This window comes from Aquarana catesbeiana, linkage group LG01 (assembly GCF_042186555.1).
Source record: "Aquarana catesbeiana isolate 2022-GZ linkage group LG01, ASM4218655v1, whole genome shotgun sequence".
NCBI lineage: Eukaryota > Metazoa > Chordata > Amphibia > Anura > Ranidae > Aquarana > Aquarana catesbeiana.
Window position 1 is genome coordinate 185,320,487 of NC_133324.1, and position 20,870 is coordinate 185,341,356.

General features: G+C 43.9%; 1 protein-coding gene across 2 annotated transcripts in view; it reads left to right on the plus strand.

Moving 5' to 3' along the window:
- MAN2A1 (mannosidase alpha class 2A member 1) overlaps positions 1-20,870 on the plus strand; it is a 314,922-nt gene that overhangs the window by 172,801 nt on the left and 121,251 nt on the right. For both annotated transcript variants that reach the window (XM_073624602.1, XM_073624603.1), the window contains exon 9: positions 10,628-10,830. In XM_073624602.1, the coding sequence (XP_073480703.1) occupies positions 10,628-10,830 (203 nt within the window). The remainder of the gene's footprint in view (positions 1-10,627; positions 10,831-20,870) is intronic.

Consider the following 20,870-nt stretch of genomic DNA (forward strand, 5'->3'; position numbering starts at 1 on the left):
TCTAGTCTAACGTAAATTTTTGTACCTTTAGGGAATGGAGGCGACTTTTAAACATGTCTAACTAAATAACCTACAACATGGTTTGGTTAAAACAATTTGTTCAGGTGAGGAAGTCCCATGGCTGAGTATATGAAATTGGTGGATGCTAAGGAGCTGTAGGCGAATGTAAATGGCTTAAACAGTTTAAGGTGGTTTGAATGAAGAAGGGTCAGACACTGGAGGTAGTTTAAGTTTTCCAAGTGAGTTAGAAATATCTCTCGTCAGGTACCACTCTGTGTAACGAAATGGATGCATTATGTCTTGGATAGTCCGTTGAGGAAATGTGGCTTCTAGAAACCTTCTCCAGCGTTTGAAAAATCGTGGGGTAAATCGGAGGTTTGACGTGATGAGATCCAATCTTTCCAAGTAAAATAATGATGTCAGAGCTTTTAGAACCGCAGGTAGGCTAGGTGGTGCTGTCGTGATCCAGTGGGACATGATTGTCCTGCGGGCTACAAGAAGACAGATATGAGCCCAGTGTGGTATGTTGGGAAAGTCCAGTAAAGATGAGGAGGAAGCTGAAGGCGTAATGCTGAATAGGCATAGTAGGCAGTCTCTGTGTAGGTTGGTATGACTGATTTTGTTGATGTAGGCAACCACATCATTCCAATAGTTGGTAACAACAGGACACTCCCAGAGCCTGTGTAGCAGTGTGGGTCGCGGCAGAGAGCACCATGGGCACAGGGCTTGAGACGGGTCTTCTTTGTTAAAACGGAAAGGGAAGTATGCTCTGTGGATGATCTTAAATTGGGTCTCACACCAGGTCTCAGATATTGTAAGCTTACGCATGAGCCTATATCCGTCAAGGATTTTGTCGGGTAGGTCTTCATCCCCCAGGAGATGAGACCATTTTTGGAAGGGTGCAAGGCGATACTTCCGCGATTGATGTTGAATGAGATGGGAGTAGATGGTGGAGATAGAGTACTCTTTGCTTTGTATTATGTTGTCAATGAAGGATGGCTTAAAGGGGTCCGAATCAGGAGCACAACATGTTCTCAGAAAATCCGTAAGTTGGTGATAGTAGAAGCCGTGAGTTGTCGGCAGGGAGAATTCTCGCATCAAGGTTTGGTACGGCTTGAATGAACATGGCTTGTCTTGGTACATTGAAGTTATCTTTGTGAGGCCTCTGGATTGCCATTGGGTATAGGCTTTATGTAGCGTAGAAGGCATGAACATGGGGTTTCCTTGTATTGTCAGGTATTTAGAAATGCTAGAGGGGAGTCCAAGTAGTTTTCTGACCTCTCTCCATGCGATGACAGTGTCTCTGAAAAGTATGCTAGTTTTGAGGTGGCAAGGCAGGTGGTTAGGATTAGAGTGGAGGATGCCTATAAGACTGTAAGGGTGAGCCATAGAATCTTCCAGGTCGTAATTGGAGTATTTGGAACCTCCCGTTAACCAATCTAGGCCCTGTCTGAGTAAGCAAGCTAAGTTATAGAAACGAATGTTAGGAAGCCCTGCCCCCCCCTCGCCCTTCGGGAGACATAATTTTTGAAGCGCAATGCGCGGTTTTTTGCCCGACCATAGGAAAGCTGTCAGTGCCTTCTGAAGTTTTTGTACATCTGAGTGCCTGAGTAATAAAGGTATGGTCTGCATGGGATACAGCAGACGTGCAAATGAGATCATTTTAAAGAGGTGGCATCTCCCAAAGAGCGAGAGGGGAAGGGCACCCCAAGCCTCCAATTCCCTGATTATTTTTGCAACCAAGGGAGGGTAGTTGAGTACATATAATGAGGATGGGTCACGCCCTATGTTTATGCCCAAGTATGTAATATATTGAGGTGTAATGGCTAGCGGGGACATGTGTGCCCATTTAGTAGAGAGGCGTGGGTGCAAAGCTAAGATTTCACTCTTATCAAAGTTTATTCGAAAGCCAGAGCAGATTCGGAAGGCCGCAAAGAGTTGTTTCAGTCTGTCAAAATCTGATACGGGGTCAGTGGAAAACAATAAAATATCGTCCGCAAATAGCGCAGAGCGAAGTGTTTGGTTGCCCATAGTGATGCCACTAACTCCCTCGGTTGAGTTGAGGATTCTAGACAGGGGTTCAATCGCGATGTTGAATAATAACGGGGATAGCGGGCATCCCTGTCGCGTTCCCTTCGCTAAAGGGATGGTGTCTGATATAAAGTCTGGAGTGACAAGGCGCGCCGTTGGGGAAGCATACATTGTTGATAAGAATTTTGTGATTTGTCCTGAAAAGCCGAATTTCTCCATTACCGTGAATAGCCATGAGAAACCAATGTTGTCAAAGGCTTTTTCTGCGTCTAGGGACATAATTGCAATGTCTTGGTCTGGGTGGGTTTTAGCATATTCTAGAGCCATTAAGACCTTACGAATGTTTAGTGTAGCTGATCGTCCTGAGACAAATCCAGATTGGGCTGGGTGTAGTAGGGACGGGAGCAGGAGAGCTAAGCGTGACGCTACTATTTTAGATAGGATTTTTACATCCACATTTATTAATGAAATTGGACGGTAGGAGCCTGGGAGTAGAGGATCTTTCCCCTTTTTGGAAATTAATTTGATATGGGCCTGTGTTCCTGTGGGGAGGTATGGACCTCCGTCCCACATGGCTGCATAGACATGCTTAAGGGTGTGCGGGATAAAGTCAGTTGTGAGTTTGAAGAATTCAGCAGTGAATCCGTCGGGACCTGGGGCTTTGGCAGAGGCCATAGATTTGATCGTGTGTTGTATGTCCTCTAAAATGATAGGTGCGTTTAGTGCCTCCAGTTGCGTCGTTTGAAGTCTGGGCAGAGGAATCTTGGCTAATAGAGCTTCCGTGGCAGTTTGATCTGCTGGGTCTGCTCGGTACAAATCTGTATAGTAGTCTGCAAGTAGTTTGCTGACTTCGGCAGGCGAAGCAACTAATGAGCCGGAGGCATTTTTCAAGGTTGGGATATGTGTAGGACGTCTTGGTCCTGAACATAATCTAGCAAGCAATCTGCCTGCCTTGTTGCCAAACCTGTGAAAGTACAGAGTAGAATATGAAGTTTTAGCAGCTTCGTGATGCTCTGCCCAGAGATCAAAGGCGCCCTTGGCTTGCCTCCATTCCTGTATGTTAGCTAGAGTGCGATTCAGTGTCAGTTTTTCATGGGCTGCACGTAAGTCTTCACTTGCTTTCATATATTGTTGTCGGGTGTGCTTTTTAAATTGAACGGTGTATGAGATGATTTTACCCCGCAGGAAGGCTTTACCCGCTTCCCAGAAGAGGTTTGGGTCAGATATATGTGCTCCATTTGTGGAGATATATTCTTCCCATGCTTGGTGCAGTACGTGTCGGAAGTCTTCATTATCCGCTAAATATGAAGGGAAACGCCATGTAGGGGAAGGAGTTGAGGTCGTGGTCTGTGTCATATGAACTGCAATGGGGCTGTGATCTGAGATTCTGGCGTCATAGATGTCTGGGGTGTTTAATACAGAGACTAGGGTTGGGGAGGCGAAAAAGTAATCTATGCGAGAGAAGGTATTATGTGGGGGCGAAAAAAAAGTGTACTCTCTGTCCGTAGGGTGGCTCAGGCGCCAGATGTCAAGAAAATGCATAGAATCAATGGAGTGCGCTAAGGGGGTAGCGACTGGTGCCATGGAGGAGTCGGCACGTGTCTATTGTGAAGGACGATATGTGCGATCTGCCAGTGTAGACATGACAGCGTTAAAGTCTCCGCCTACTAAATGTAAAACCTCAGGGGCAGTAAGAACCCATTGTACCATGTCTTGGAGGAAGGAAACGTCTGGGGAGTTGGGGGCATAAATATTGGTGACAGCCACCGCTTTGTCTCCTATAGTCATATGTAAAGTTAGTTTGCGGCCTAGTGAGTCAGCCCTGACCTCTCTGATGGAGTGACGTAGGTTTTTATGTATTAGAATAGCTACACCAGCTTTACGGCCCATGGCAGGTGATCCGTATACAGATCCCACCCACATTTTCTTGAGGCGTGCTAAGTCATCTACGGACAGGTGTGTCTCCTGCAATAGAGCCACATCTGCCCGGAGACGTCGCAAGTGTCTGAGAATGGACATACGTTTATTTGGGGATCGTTGCCCCTTAACATTCCACGAGGTAAATTTCAGGTGATTCCCGTCAGCCGAGAGAGACATAACTGGAGATAATAAAGATAATGAGTGGGAGGCTTGCCCGAAAGGCACCTGATAAGTACAGTGTCAGCCATACTGGAATCACCCGAATATTGTAGGTTACATACAAAGAAAGGTACTAAGGCAAACATGAATTGCATAGCTATTAATAAACGAGAAATGAGCTGTATTAAAGCAACGTTCCGGTTAAAACAAAACAAACTACAAACAGTGTACTTCACTTTTTTCCACATGGGTTTCCACTAGTTATAATGCCTCTCAGCAACCCGCTAGCTCCTCACATAGGAGCATGATTTTGGCTCAGAGGAGTGGGGGAAGGAAGGAATAGGGGGGGGAAGGAGGGGAGGGAGGGGGGGTAAGTAGGGGTTGGTGGAAGGGGTTAGACAGGGAAGGAGGGTCAGGGAAATGGCCGCTTGTATCTGTGTCGTAAAATAGGCTCGGTGAAGAAAAAATAAAAATAAAAGGGGCCTTAGTCCAGGGGACCGACCGGTGAATGGTAAACAGCCGTAAACATCACCTAAGTTAGTAGGTTGGCCCTTTGGGTATACAAAAAGTGGAAGTTGGGGGGTTATAAATCAGGCTGAGAAGCATTACAATCAGACCTTGAGCTAATGATTAAATGCAACCGTATGTACTTGTACGAATAAACAGGCTAACAAATACAATAGGGAGAAACCAGGTTAGAGGTAGAGGGGGGGTAATATTACCCATCCGTGCGAGCACAATTGGTTATTTAGAGTTCCTGGAGTCCTTCAGCGAATTTGAGATCGATCTTCCTGGTTGATGAAGCGGCTGCGCTTGTATGGGGGTTTAGTGGGACTGCGTTGGTGCCTGAGTGGTGCCTTTGTTGCCGATGGCGATGACGATAGTGGGTTTTCTTCAGTGTTGCTGTGCTCCATTTTGTTTCCACGGGTGGTGAGGTAATGTTCCGCCTCTTCAGGTGTGTGGAACGTGAGGTGTTCCCCTTCACGTGTTTGGATGCGGAGGACAGCTGGGTAGGCTAAGGAGAACCGGATTTGGTTATGATGAAGGGTGGAGCAGATCGGTGAAAACGCTTTACGTTGTTTCATCACCTCCATGGAGTAATGTGCAAAAAGTAGGAGTTTAGCCCCATCGACCATTAAGGAACGTGAACTGCGAAACTTTTGCATTATGGCGTTCTTGTCCGCGTAATTGAGGTACTTGACGACGTGGCGGGGTTTGGCGCAGGCTTCTGAGAATTGGCCTATGCGGTGCGCGCGTTCAATAGTGCAGGGTATGCGAAGGCCCAGTTGTTCTGGGATGATTTTTGCGCATATGTTTGTTAGCTGTGGTGTGGTTATAGATTCAGGCAAACCAATGATGCGTAAATTATTTCTCCTCGAACGATTTTCGAGATCGTCGAGTTTGTCCCAAATGTCCCTGTTAGTAGCTGTGAGACGTGCCACTGCTGCAGATGAGGCCGTGAGTTCGTCTTCCAGGGAGGATATCCTATCCTCTACCTGATTAATTCTCTGTGCCTGTGCTTTTAATTCAATGTGCAGCTGCTCTAACCCTCTATGGACTGCTGCATCAACAGTAGCTGTAAGAGTGGGGCCCAGCAGTGTAACTACTGCTTGTGCTATTCCAGCAGGGGAGGTAGGGTCCATACCTGTCATGTCTGGAGCTGAGGGGAGCTGTGGCTGCTGCTGAGGCTGCATGTGTGTGTGCTCCGCCATGCCTGGAGCGGCCGCCATCTTGGCTGTATCCGCCGCTGTGTCTCCTCCGGTGGGGATCGTGGATGTCACCGCCCGGGCGTACGATCGCTCCACAAAGCGATCCATGGGAGCCTGCTGAGTGTCAGTAGTGCGGGGGGGGGGGGGTCTCCTCAGAGCTGTAGCCGCCTTAGAAGGCAGAATATTGAGGAGCGCTGCGGGAGCTGGAGCTTGCTACCTCCTCCTCATGTGGCGCCGGAACCGGAAGTTATGGACGTCCCTCCTTTAAGCGAGCCTCTTCTCCAGGGCCAGGGCCATCCCGCCGTCAGGTTCAAGGGCTAAACCACAAGGTCAAGCCCAGGGACAAAAGAAGTCCTGTGGGTGGAAGCCTACAAAACACATTTCTAAGACCTCCTTATGAAGGGGCGCCCCCGCTCGCTCGGGTGCTCGGGTGGGGGGGAAGGTTTCTGCTGTTCTCAGAAATTTGGCAGGAAGAGATTCAGGACAGATGGGTCATCTCCACAATAACCCTAGGTTTTAAATTAGAGTTCAGAGAGTTTCCGTCACCTTGTTTTCTGAGGTCAAGCATCCCCAAAGATCCAGAGAAAAAGGAGTCTCTATTCCTAGCATTAGATCGGTTAATGCCTCAAGGGTTGATCGTGGAAATTCCCGTGGAAGAGCAAGGTTTGGGGTTTTATTCAAACCTCTTCACGGTGCCCAAGCCAAATGGGGATGTCAGACCAATTCTAGATCTCAAGGATCTAAATCGGTTCCTGAATGTCTGCTCTTTTCACATGGAAACAATCAGGTCAGTAGTTTCAACCCTACAAGGAGGAGAACTTCTGGCTTCAATCGACATCAAGGATTCATACCTCCTTGTGCCCATTTTTCCCGCTCACCAGAAGTATCTGCGGTTCGAGGTGGAACAGCACCATTTTCAGTTTGTAGCTTTGCCCTTTGGTCTAGCCACGGCGCCCCGAGTATTTACAAAAGTTCTGGCCCCGGCTTTGGCCAGACTAAGGGCACAGGGTATAACAGTCATGGCATACCTGGATGACCTGCTGCTGGTAGAGCAGTCGGTAGCCCGTTTGGGGAAAAAAGCGTGGTCAGCACGGTCAGATACCTGGAATGCCTAGGTTGGATTCTCAACCTAGAAAAATCTTCCTTAAAACCATTAAAAAGACTGGAGTACTTAGGTCTGATCATAGACAAAACCCAGAGAAGGGTGTTCTTTCCCCAGGCAAAGATCAGCGCAATGAAGGAACTGGTCCAGGTGATCAGGATAAAAAAAGATCCCTCTATCCCGCCTTTGCATGAAGTGGTTAGGGAAAATGGTGGCTTCTTTTGAAGCAGTTCCATTCAAGACTGTTACAAAACAGCATTCTGTCTGCTTGGAACAAAAAAGTCCAAACTCTAGATCTCCCAATGCGTCTGACCCCAAAATGTGCCAGAGTCTAAATTGGTGGTGGTCGTCTACCAAGAATCTGTAGAAGGAAAAATCCTTCATACCAGTTACCTGGAAGGTGGTAACAAGAGATACCAGCCTTTTGGGTTGGGGAGCAGTTCTGGAAGAGGCAACTGTCCAAGGGAAATGGTCCGGTGCCGAAAAGGCCTTGCCCGTCAACATCTTATAGATTCGGGCATTACGCCTGGCTCTGAGGGCCTGGACGTTCAGGTTGCACGGTTGTCCTATCAGGATTCAATCCGACAATGCCACAGCAGTGGCCCATATCCATCACCAAGGGGGCACCAGAAGTCGCTCAGCCCAGAGAGGTGTACCATATCCTAGCATGGGCAGATAAGTATGTACCTTGCCTATCGGCAGTCTTCATTCCAGGAATAGAGAATTGGCAGGCAGACTACTTGAGTCGTCAGCAGTTGTTCCCAGGGGAATGGTCCCTTCACCCCGATATCTTCCTGGCATTATGCCAAAGATGGGGGATCCCGGACGTAGATCTTTGGACATCCAGGTTCAACAAAAAATTGGACAACTTTGTGTCACTTCCTTACAAACTCTAAGTTTAACAGGGAGGCTATTGAAGCCCACGTTCTGAAGAATCGCGGGCTCTCCGGGTCCGTAATCTCTACCTTGATTAATGCAAGGAAACCGGCTTCCAGAGTCATATATTATAGAGTCTGGAGGGCTTATGTTTGCTGGTGTGAGTCCAAGGGTTGGCATCCTCGGAAATATAGCATAGGTAGAATTCTTGCCTTTCTACAATTAGGGGTAGAGATGAAGTTGGCCGTGAGTACTATCAAGGTTCAAGTCTCGGCTTTATCAGTATTGTTTCAGAGACCACTTGCTGCCCATTCTTTGGTCCGGGTTTTTTAAAAGGGGTAACGCAGCTCAATCCGCCAGTCAGGTCACCCTTGAACCCTTGGGACTTGAATTTAGTTTTGTCGGTACTGCAGAAACAGCCTTTTGAACCAATACAGCATATTCCCTTGGTCCTTCTGACAAGGAAATTTGTTTTTCTGGTTGCTATATCCTCCGCAAAAAGGGTATCGGAGTTGGCTGCTCTTTCTTGTAAAGAGCCACATTTAATTATTCACAAGGACAAAGTGGTGTTGTGTCCTCATCCACATTTTTGCCTAAAGTGGTGTCAGGTTTCCATCTGAACCAAGATATTGTCCTACCATTGTTTTTTCCAGAACCCTGTTCTTTGGAAGAGAAGTAACTACATTCACTTGATGTGGTAAGAGCAGTCAGTCTATTTAAAGACTGCTCAGATCCGGAAGACTGATGTTTTATTTGTGCTACCAGAAGGCCCTAGGAAAGGACAGGCAGTGTCAATCTACTATTTCTAAGTGGATTTGGCAAGTTATAATTCAGGCCTACGGTTTAAAGGGGAAAATTCCACCTTTTCAAGTCAAAGCACTCTCCACCAGAGCAGTTAGTGCTTCTTGGACAGTGCATCACCAAGCCTCCATGGCTCAGATCTGTAAGGCCGCAACTTGGTCTTCAGTCCATACATTCACTAGGTTTTATCAGGTGGATGTAAGGGGGCATGAGGATGTCGACTTAGGGCACAGTGTGCTGCAAGCAGCAGTATAGGTCCTAAAGTTTGTTGGTGCCCTGCTTACAGTTGTCTCCCTCCCCTCAAATAGCATTGCTATGGGACTTCTCATGTAGTTATTACTATGGCTCTGTGTCCCGTGATGTACGATAAAGAAAATAGGAGTTTTATAACGGCTTACCTGTAAAATCCTTTTCTTGGAGTACATCACGGAACACAGAGGTCCCTCCCCTCTTCCTGGTACATATGTATATTGCTTTGCTAAGAAAACTGAGGTACTCCTGGTGTGGGAGGGGATATATAGGAGGCAATTTCCTGTCTTGGGTGTGCCAGTGTCCATCACCTGAAGGTGGCCTATAACCCATGTAGTTAAATTACTATGGCTCTGTGTCCCGTGATGTACTCCAAGAAGAGGATTTTAAAGGTAAGCTGTTATAAAAATCCTATTTGTATTAAAATTCCATTAAAAACAAGGACAGCTACATGGCATGTCATGTCCTCGTTTTTAATGGAATTTCAATAAAACAATAATTTTATGCTGGAAGTACCGCCACCATCATTCTGCATCTTTTGGCTCTGGACCAAGGCTGGCACCTGGCTTGCTTTTATAGCAGTGGAGACCTGTTGATTTGCCTGGAGCGATACAATCCCTTTGTTTCACTACGAAGTGGAACTGTTAGTTCATCTTGGGCTATTAAATATCAAAATTTGTAAGGCTGCTATCTGGTCTTTTTTGTTCACTAGTGTACTAGATTTTACCAGGTAGATTATCACACAATGCCAGTGGCCAGTTTTCGGTTGCAACTCGGTTGGGTTCTCCCTGATTCTATTTTTGAGTCTTGGGTATGTTGGCCTTGTTGCTGTTTTCCCCTCCCCTCATGTTCACTTTTTTTGGATATCTGAAGTAAAGAAGAATGTAAACTCTTCCTGTGTCTTAAGCTGATGCCTAGCAGAGCTAGGAGGGGTCATGCCTGGGCTGGGGACTCCTGCCGGTTTGTTTGTTTTTTTATTTTTCTGGCCAGTGATCATTCACCTGAAGGTGGCAGGATAACCTAAGTAGGTCATGAGTATGCACTCCTCTGTGTTCTGTGATGTATTCTAAAAAAAAAGTGTTATAGAAAGAAACGAAAATTTCCTTTTTTTTTCTGGTTTCTAAAGAATCCAGTGGATGACCTTGTTTGCTTTTATTTGTAATTTGTGTATTATACTGGATTTATATAGCGCCAACAGTTTGCTCATTAGAGCTTACAATCTAATGTACAATGTAAAAAAAAATTAAGTAGACCTGATCAAGGGATCAACAAACTAAAGTAAGAATTCTTCTAGCAGGTTGATTCAACTCCTTGAAAATCTTATATAACAACTGACTTTCTGAAAGCCAATAATTCCTTAGGGTTAGAGCCCACCTACATGCCCCATTTCATCCTGTAACCTGACCCTGGCAACTGGCTAATCAGGCTCCGGACACTGCAATGCATTGGTGTAGCCAAGGTGAATTGTGTAATACACGTACCTTTCCAAATAACCTGGAAGTACTCCACAGGCAGTACTGAGGTAGGAGCTGTGTATATCTGAAAGTTGTCTTACTAGCAGCTATCTTTTTGTTAGACAGTTTAGTCAGTATCCGCAAAGATAATAGGTTATAGAATAGGCAAGAGAGAATATATAACAATTTTAGTGAAAACCTGTGGACAGAGGTTAGTTCTTTAGACCTGCACTATTTTGCCGGTTTCACTTTAATCATTCTCTTGATGATTTGTCTACAATAGCATTTCCTTTTACTTCATATTGATACTTATTTTTTTTTTTTAGGCCCAGTTTGGTACATTGTCCGATTATTTCGAAGCTCTCCGGAAGGTCACCAGCATTGATGAATCCAAAGGCCCCTCATTTTTTCCAGTATTAAGTGGGGATTTCTTCACTTATGCAGATAGAGACGATCACTACTGGAGTGGATACTTTACCTCCCGACCTTTCTACAAACGTCTCGAAAGAGTCATGGAATCTCAACTAAGGCAAGTTGTTGGTGTGTGTGTTTTTTTTTTTTTTTTTTTTTTTTTTATATATTTTTCATTTAGAGTTCAACACATTAAGAAAAATGTATAACTGCTTTATCAATTATAGGAGGTCAAAGACATTCAATGGCAACTGGAGAGAGGCCAGACCTGGGATCAAAACTTAAAAAAAAAAACTGAGATATATTCCAGAATGGTGCCAAAAGACAGGTCACCCCCGAACCCCCCCCCCCCCCCGTACCCCAGCCCTCTGCCTGTTCTAGTATTCTATGAAGTTCTTCTCTTCAAACCTGCAGGTCAGTGTACCTAGTCGGGGCCTGTGTGGACTTCCTTCTCACCCATACCAATGGGATTGCAAAAGCAGTGTAGAGTAAGAAGAAGTGAACTGCGGGTTAAATGCACCTGCCAGTGAACTCTAATGATGCTAAAAGCATCTCAAACTGATGAGTGCTCCTGAAAGCAAGCTGTATTTGCACATTGGTCAAGACCAAAACCTGTGGTCAGATTCCTTATTCTGTTTTGGATGCACAGCAGTTGATACGTCCACCTTTCCAGTTATTACAACACTCGTGGTTCCCAGCGGGATAAATTCTACTTGGAAATCCCTTATTCAAGCTCTATCACAGCTTTGCACCTGAGAGTGGAATGTTGGGACCTCCATAGCTCTGCTATGACTATGTGGAGAGTTTCAGCAGCAAGATCACATTAAAGTGATTGTAAAGTCTTGTTTATTTTTTTTTCTATGAAAATAACAAACATGTTCTACTTACCTCCTATGTGCAGTGGATTTGCACAAAGCAGCCCAGATCCTCTTCTCTGGTCCCTCTTCTGTGCTCCTGGCTCCTCTCTCCTGTTGAATGCCCCTACAGCAAGCAGCATGTTATGGAGGCACCCAAGCCACAGCTTCCTGTGTCCATTCAGATGTGGAGCCGTGGCCCCGCCCCCTCTCTCTCCTGATTGGCTAACTTTGACAGCAGCGGGAGCCAATGGCACTGCTGCTGTGTCTCAACCAATCAGGAGGGGAGTCTCTGACAGCTGAGACACTCGTGGACATCCCTGGACAGAGATGGGGCTCAGATAAGTATTGGGGGGGGGGGGGGGGGTTGGGGGCTGAGGAGGTCTGCTGCACACAGAAGGCATTTAATCTGAATGCATTAAGATAAAAAAAAAACCTTCAGACTTTACAACCCCTTTATTTGCATATCAATTGAACATTCTATCAGCAGTTATTGAAGAAGTTTGAGTTATCAGGTTTGGAGGTTAATGTCCACCTAAAATGTTGTCTTCTGGCTGTCTTTCTGATTCTATTAACCACTTGCCAACCGCCTCACGCTGATATACGTCAGCAGAATGGCACGGGCAGGCAAAATCACGTACCTGGTACGTGATTGCCTTCCCGCGGGCGGGGGGTCCGAACGGGGACACACACCCCCCCCCGGTGCCCGAGGCGGTCGGCTTTGGTCTGGGAGCGTTCAGTGATGAGGGGGAGGCCATTCATTCGTGGCCCCCCCCCTCGCGATCGCTCCCAGCCAATGAGGGAGCTTCAGAGAGTTTCCGTTCCGGCGCCGAGGAGAGAAGACATCTGAGTGAGTTGCACAACACATACACTTACAGTAGAACATGCCAGGCATACTTTACACCCCCGATCCCCCCCCAATCACCCCCCCCGTCACACTGACACCAAGCAGTTTTTTTTTTTTTTTTTTTCTGATTACTGCATGGTGTCAGTTTGTGACAGTTAGTGTGGTGGGACAGTGAGTGTTAGCCCCCTTTAGGTCTAGGATACCCCCTAACCCCCCCCCCAATAAAGTTTTAACCCCTTGATCGCCCCCCGTCACCAGTGTCGCTAAGCGATCATTTTTCTGATCGCTGTATTAATGTCACTGGTGACGCTAGTTGGGGACGTAAATATTTAGGTTCGCCGTCAGCGTTTTATAGCGACAGGGACCCCCATATACTACCTAATAAAGGTTTTAACCCCTTGATTGCCCCCTAGTTAACCCTTTCACCACTGATCACCGTATAACCATTACGGGTGACGCTGGTTAGTTTGTTTATTTTTTATAGTGTCAGGGCACCCGCCGTTTATTACCGAATAAAGGTTTAGCCCCCTGATCGCCCGGCGGTGATATGCGTCGCCCCAGGCAGCGTCAGATTAGCGCCAGTACCGCTAACACCCACGCACGCAGCATACACCTCCCTTAGTGGTATAGTATCTGTACGGATCAATATCTGATCCGATCAGATCTATACTAGCGTCCCCAGCAGTTTAGGGTTCCCAAAAACGCAGTGTTAGCGGGATCAGCCCAGATACCTGCTAGCACCTGCGTTTTGCCCCTCCGTCCAGCCCACCCAAGTGCAGTATCGATCGATCACTGCCACTTACAAAACACTAAACGCATAACTGCAGCGTTCGCAGAGTCAGGCCTGATCCCTGCGATCGCTAACAGTTTTTTTGGTAGCGTTTTGGTCAACTGGCAAGCACCAGCGGCCTAGTACACCCCGGTCGTAGTCAAACCAGCACTGCAGTAACACCTGGTGATGTGGCGAGTCCCATAAGTGCAGTTCAAGCTGGTGAGGTGGCAAGCACAAGTAGTGTCCCGCTGCCACCAAAAAGACAAACACAGGCCCGTCGTGCCCATAATGCCCTTCCTGCTGCATTCGCCAATCCTAATAATTGGGAACCCACCGCTTCTGCAGCGCCTGTACTTCCCCCATTCACATCCCCAACCAAATGCAGTCGGCTGCATGAGAGGCATTTTCCTTGTCCTCCCGAATACCCCTACCCAACGAACCCCCCCAAAAAAGATGTCGTGTCTGCAGCAAGCGCGGATATAGGCATGACACCCGCTATTATTGTCCCTCCTGTCCTGACAATCCTGGTCTTTGCATTGGTGAATGTTTTGAACGCTACCATGCACCAGTTGAGTATTAGCGTGGGGTACAGAATTGCACAGACTAGGCACACTTTCACAGGGTCTCCCAAGATGCCATCGCATTTTGAGAGACCCGAACCTGGAACCGGTTACAGTTATAAAAGTTAGTTACAAAAAAAAGTGTAAAAAAAACAAAAACAAACAAAAATATAAAATAAAAAGAAATAGTTGTCGTTTTATTGTTCTCTCTCTTTCTATTCTCTCTCTATTGTTCTGCTCTTTTTTACTGTATTCTATTCTGCAATGTTTTATTGTTATTATGTTTTATCATGTTTGCTTTTCAGTTATGCAATTTTTTATACTTTACCCTTTACTGTGCTTTATTGTTAACCATTTTTTTGTCTTCAGGTACGCCATTCACTACTTTGAGTGGTTATACCAGAATGATGCCTGCAGGTTTAGGTATCATCTCGGTATCATTCTTTTCAGCCAGCGGTCGGCTTTCATGTAAAAGCAATCCTAGCGGCTAATTAGCCTCTAGACTGCTTTTACAAGCAGTGGGAGGGAATGCCCCCCCCCACCGTCTTCCATGTTTTTCTCTGGCTCTCCTGTCTCAACAGGGAACCTGAGAATGCAGCCGGTGATTCAGCCAGCTGACCATAGAGCTGATCAGAGACCAGAGTGGCTCCAAACATCTCTATGGCCTAAAAAACCGGAAGCTACGAGCATTTTATGACTTAGATTTCGCCGGATGTAAACAGCGCCATTGGGGAAGCATTTTATCACATCGATCTTGGTGTGGTCAGATGCTTTGAGGGCAGAGGAGAAATCTGGGGTCTAATAGACCCCAATTTTTTCAAAAAAGAGTACCTGTCACTACCTATTGCTATCATAGGCGGATATTTACATTCCCTGAGATAACAATAAAAATGATTTAAAAAAAAAAAAAAAAAATGAAAGGAACAGTTTAAAAATAAGATAAAAAAGCAAAAAAATAATAAAGAAAAAAAAAAAAAAAGCACCCCTGTCCCCCCTGCTCTCGCGCTAAGGCGAACGCAAGCGTCGGTCTGGCCTCAAATGTAAACAGCAATTGCACCATGCATGTGAGGTATCACCGCGAAGGTCAGATCGAGGGCAGTAATTTTAGCAATAGACCTCCTCTGTAAATTTAAAGTGGTAACCTGTAAAGGCTTTTAAAGGCTTTTAAAAATATATTAATTTTGTTGCCACTGCACGTTTGTGCGCAATTTTAAAGCATGTCATGTTTGGTATCCATGTACTCGGCCTAAGATCATCTTTTTTATTTCATCAAACATTTGGGCAATATAGTGTGTTTTAGTGCATTAAAACTTAAAAAAGTGTGTTTTTTCCCCAAAAAATGCGTTTGAAAAATCGCTGCGCAAATACTGTGTGAAAAAAAAAAAAAATGAAACACCCACTATTTTATTCTGTAGGGCATTTGCTTTAAAAAAATATATAATGTTTGGGGGTTCAAAGTAATTTTCTTGCAAAAAAAATAATTTTTTCATGTAATCAAAAAGTGTCAGAAAGGGCTTTGTCTTCAAGTGGTTAGAAGAGTGGGTGATGTGTGACATAAGCTTCTAAATGTTGTGCATAAAATGCCAGGACAGTTCAAAACCCCCACAAATGACTCCATTTTGGAAAGTAGACACCCCAAGCTATTTGCTGAGAGGCATGTCGAGTCCATGGAATATTTTATATTGTGACACAAGTTGCGGGAAAGAGACAAATTATTTATTTATTTTTTTTTTTTGCACAAAGTTGTCACTAAATGATATATTGCTCAAACATGCCATGGGAATATGTGAAATTACACCCCAAAATACATTCTGTTGCTTCTCCTGAGTATGGGGATACCACATGTGTGGGACTTTTTGGGAGCCTAGCCGCGCACGGGACCCCGAAAACCAAGCACCGCCTTCAGGCTTTCTAAGGGCGTAGATTTTTGATTTCACTCTTCACTGCCTATCACAGTTTCGGAGGCCATGGAATGCCCAGGTGGCAAAAAAAACCCCAAATGACCCCATTTTGGAAAGTAGACACCCCAAGCTATTTGCTGAGAGGTATAGTGTGTATTTTGCAGACCTCACTTTTTGTCACAAAGTTTTGAAAATTGAAAAAAGAAAAACAATTTTTTTCTTGTCTTTCTTCATTTTCAAAAACAAATGAGAGCTGCAAAATACGCACCATGCCTCTCAGCAAATAGCTTGGGGTGTCTACTTTCCAAAATGGGGTCATTTGGGGGGGGGGGGGTTGTGCTACCTGGGCATTTCATGGCCTCCGAAACTGTGATAGGCAGTGAAGAGTGAAATCAAAAATTTACACCCTTAGAAATCCTGAAGGCGGTGATTGGTTTTCGGGGCCCCGTACGCGGCTAGGCTCCTAAAAAGTCCCACACATGTGGTATCCCCATACTCAGAAGAAGCAGCTAAATGTATTTTGGGGTGCAATTCCACATATGCCCATGGCCTGTGTGAGCAATATATCATTTAGTGACAACTTTGTGCAAAAAAAAAAAATTTGTCACTTTCCCGCAACTTGTGTCAAAATATAAGATATTCCATGGACTCAACATGCCTCAAAGCAAATAGCTTGGGGTGTCTACTTTCCAAAATGGGGTCATTTGGGGGGGGTTTTATGCCATCTGGGCATTTTATGGCCTTCAAAACTGTGATAGGTAGTGAGGAGTAAAATCAAAAATTTACGCCCTTAGAAATCCTGAAGGCAATGATTGGTTTTCGGGGCCCCGTACGCGGCTAGGCTCCCAGAAAGTCCCACACATGTGGTATCCCCGTACTCAGGAGAAGCAGCTGAATATATTTTGGGGTGCAATTCCACATATGCCCATGGCCTGTGTGAGCAATATATCATTTGGTGACAACTTTTTGTAATTTTTTTTTTTTTTGTCATTATTCAATCACTTGGGACAAAAAAAATGAATATTCAGTGGGCTCAACATGCCTCTTAGCAATTTCCTTAGGGTGTCTACTTTCCAAAATGGGGTAATTTGTGGGGGTTTTGTACTGCCCTGCCATTTTAGCACCTCAAGAAATGACATAGGCAGTCATAAATTAAAGGCTGTGTAAATTCCAGAAAATGTACCCTAGTTTGTAGACGCTATAACTTTTGTGCAAACCAATAAATATACACTTATTGACATTTTTTTTACCAAAGACATGTGGCCGAATACATTTTGGCCTAAATGTATGACTAAAATTGAGTTTGGATTTTTTTTTTTATAACAAAAAGTAGAAAATATCATTTTTTTTCAAAATTTTCGGTCTTTTTCCGTGTATAGTGCAAAAAATAAAAACGGCAGAGGTGATCGAATACCATCAAAAGAAAGCTCTATTTGTGGGAAGAAAAGGACACAAATTTCGTTTGGGTACAGCATTGCATGACCGCGCAATTAGCAGTTAAAGCGACGCAGTGCCAAATTGTAAAAAGTGCTCTGGTCAGGAAGGGGGTAAATCCTTCCGGGGCTGAAGTGGTTAATCACTTATATGAAATAAGTAGCGCTTCTGCTTTCCTCTGAGTTTCCTGCTCTACATACTTGTGGGTAGCTGACTTTTAGTACTTAATTGCTGCCCTCCTTGAGGTAATGCTAGATCAGGAGTCTTGAACTGGCGGCTCTCCAGCTGTTGCGAAACTACAAGTCCCATGAGGCATTGCAAGGCTAACAGTTACAAGCATGACTCTCGCAGGCAGTGGCATGATGGGACTTGTGGGTTAGCAACAGTTGCAGGGTCGCCAGTTTGAGACCTCTGTGCTAGATCACATCCTCAAAACAAGCATGCTGTAAATCAATGTCCGAATCGAGCCCAAACTACTTATCTCTATGCTTGTCTTGGGTCAGCGACTTAGCATTAAAGTTGAAGAATAGCATTCTCAAATGAGAATTCAGTAATGGCAGGCTCCATTAATCTCTCACGACCCCTTTAATCCACAGGGTCAGCATAAGAACCAGATAACTAAAATGTAGTAGTAGAAAGTCAGCCATTGCATCCCCTGCACTTCTGTCATGACAGGTTTACTTGGCACCAATTGCAACCATTTTTTTGTAGGTGGCAAAGGCAACTGGAAGCAGAAATATCATCTTTACTTAATTTTCTAATGCTTTGCTTCATCCTAAATTTATTCCAAATGTGTAACTCATGGTGGTGGTCCCTGCCCTTTGCCACGCCTGTGCTAATTACAGTACATAATAAACAAGGTGTTTGTAATACATTAAAATACAGGAGAATATTGCTGAGTTTTATGAAAGCAAATTTGAGAGGATTGAAATATAAAAACTCTCATTGCTGAACAGAATGTAAGGCTATTTGGGGTAAGGCTATCTTCCTGCTTCTGACACTGATCTTGAAAAAGGCTGTAAGATGGGACTTCACACTTTTCAGACATCAATGGCTGCATTCTTCCAGGTCAAGGAATTATATATATATATATATATATATATATATATATATATATATATATATATATATATATACATGGATAATGAAGAAAAGATCAGGATGATGGTGTATGTACCTATTGTATGTAGATGATGCATGCATAGACTGAATTGATCGGTGTAAATCACTAGGTATCAAGGAACATGAAAACTTTGAAATAAACAGTGGATGTGAAGCAGTGCATTCGCCATGGGTAAATCCATAATGGAGTGAACCTTGCATAAAGCTCTAAATTAGTTGAAAGGTATATTGATTAGTACAATTTTCAAAGATTGATTCTGTTCCATCTGTTAATGCTACTGTACAGATCTGTAACCTGTAATTATGGAATCTAGGCACTTAAGAGGAAAGAAACAATTGGGCTGAGTTTTATGGATGCATACATCATCTTTAATATAAATATTTGGGGCTTTTTTAATGCCTCCAGTTTTTCCAGCCCCTCAGAATTTTCTGTAATTGATGATACAATAAACTTGATACACTAAAATGTACTTATTGTTTGTTTTTAATATTACATTCAATTAGGGAGTCATATAAATGCAATTAAACAGGCATGGTTATGTTTTTTCATTGTATTTTGATTGAAATAATTCCTTCCTGCAAATAAGGCGATATTATATTCCCTATTTGCCTTTATGAATAATGTGCTGCAAGAACAAAGCTCATGAATGGCTTCTTAGGCTGCCTAATATGTCTTGTCACAATTGTCACAGCCTTGGATAATTCTCAAGGACATTAGATTAGTATTCCAAAAGGCGGAACTCTATGGTGAGGTTCTTCTAAGCAATGTTATCTTCAGTTGTTCTTTGTGTAACTTAACTGTTTATGCACATGCATGCGGTATATGGCTAGATGTTTTCCCTTTTACAGGTAATACATTGTAAATTTGACTTTAAAGTGTCACTAAACCCGCATCATAAAAAACTAAAAAATAAAAAAAATCAGTAAATGGTGTATTACATGCTTTTCATACTCAGTCACTATGGGATCCATTTTCTGCAAATAACCTGGTTGATCATGTTGCTCTCCACCTTCTGTCCATGTCCCTAATTCAGCTAGCAATTTTGCAGAGCAGTGTTGGCAACTCTACACATTCTCAGTTATCAGTGAGTTTCTGTGCTGAGCATTCCTCCCTATCACATCTGAGCAGCCCATGCAACTATAGAGTCACACATGTGGGAGTATACACATTGGTAGATCACAGCCCACTCCCTCCCCCTCCATGCCCACTAACCAGCTAAGCACAATAGGGGCGGGATATTACATGTAGATTAGTGGAGCCTTCACCTCCCTCTTATTTCAAAGACACAGGGTAAAGGGACGTGACACAGCCTGTGATTGGCAGAAACCCACCCACACAATGTTATTTCCACAAAATTAAAAAGATTTGATTTCAAATATATATTTAAATGCCAATTTGAAACTGTTTAATGATATTTATTTATTTTTACTCTATTCCAAAGGCAGTTTTTTTGGGATTTGGAACACGTGACCAGCAGCAGAGGACTAGAAGCTCCTCTGCTTATGTTTCCCTGCAGACAGGCAGGTCATGTGACAGCATAAAGCGGTAGTAAACTCTGACAATGTGATAACATTTCAACAATATATCAATTAATCTAGTTTGTTTCAATCAAAACGCTGCAAATAGTATGTTTCAAAACCTCTTGCAGTAATAAAGATTTTGTGAACACTCCAGCTTGTTCATCGCCTTCACCATTACAACGCCTGCCTTCTGCGTCTGTACAGTACTTTATTACCACCCTCAGTATGTATCCCTGGCAATAATTCCCGCGCATGCGCATTATTCACAGAAGCCAAGCCTCGTTTTTGTTTTCGGTTACTACGGAAACCTTATCTAGCGAATAGGAGCTGATCCTGTTGTCAATGGGAAGAGAGTGTTGCGGAATCTCAGGGCTGACTTAGACTGTGGGAAATGATACAGCCCCGGCATAGACACAGCATTTTTCCGGCAGCAGAAGCTTGCCGGAAAAATAGGGCTAATGGTGCATGCGCCAGGGATGTAATTTTAAAGAAAATGAAGGACTACTCAGGAAGCAAGGGGGTAAGAAGCAATTAAAAAATGGCAAACAATACTATGTTCTACACTAATTAATTTAAAGGAAAATATTCAGAATGGGTATACAACTGCTTTAAGATCAAAAGGGACTTTTGGATGTTTTTATTTTATTTTGCTTTTTTTTTATTAAAATAGTGTTATCATCCACATACAAATAGGAAGAGACAATGTAAATAGTGTGTGTTTAGTATCACTTTTATTTTTAAAGGGATTCTGCATATCAAGTGTAAGAGGGCTCTACTGTAGATATTATATTTAAACTAAACTAGTGTACAGTGGAAATGACACAACTGGACAATGGCCTCTTGCTTTTGAAAGGTGATGAAACCAGAGTGTCCCTGCCTTCTCGCACTCCTGTCCTGTCCTTCCTTTTTTTTTTTGTGTGGCGCTAGGTCCAGCTATTCAGTTGCACTTATATCTGAAAATTATATTTAGCAATAGCAGCATTAATGCTAAATGTATATATTAGTTTAAACATTAACTCCAGTCATATTTTTGTTGTCCGGCAATGATGAAGTTACATTTCTGTCAGGTTTATATTGGTGTCTGCAATTTATTGGATATTTTCCCTCACTTTGGTCAATGTGACACCTGTGCAAGTAATGGAGGATT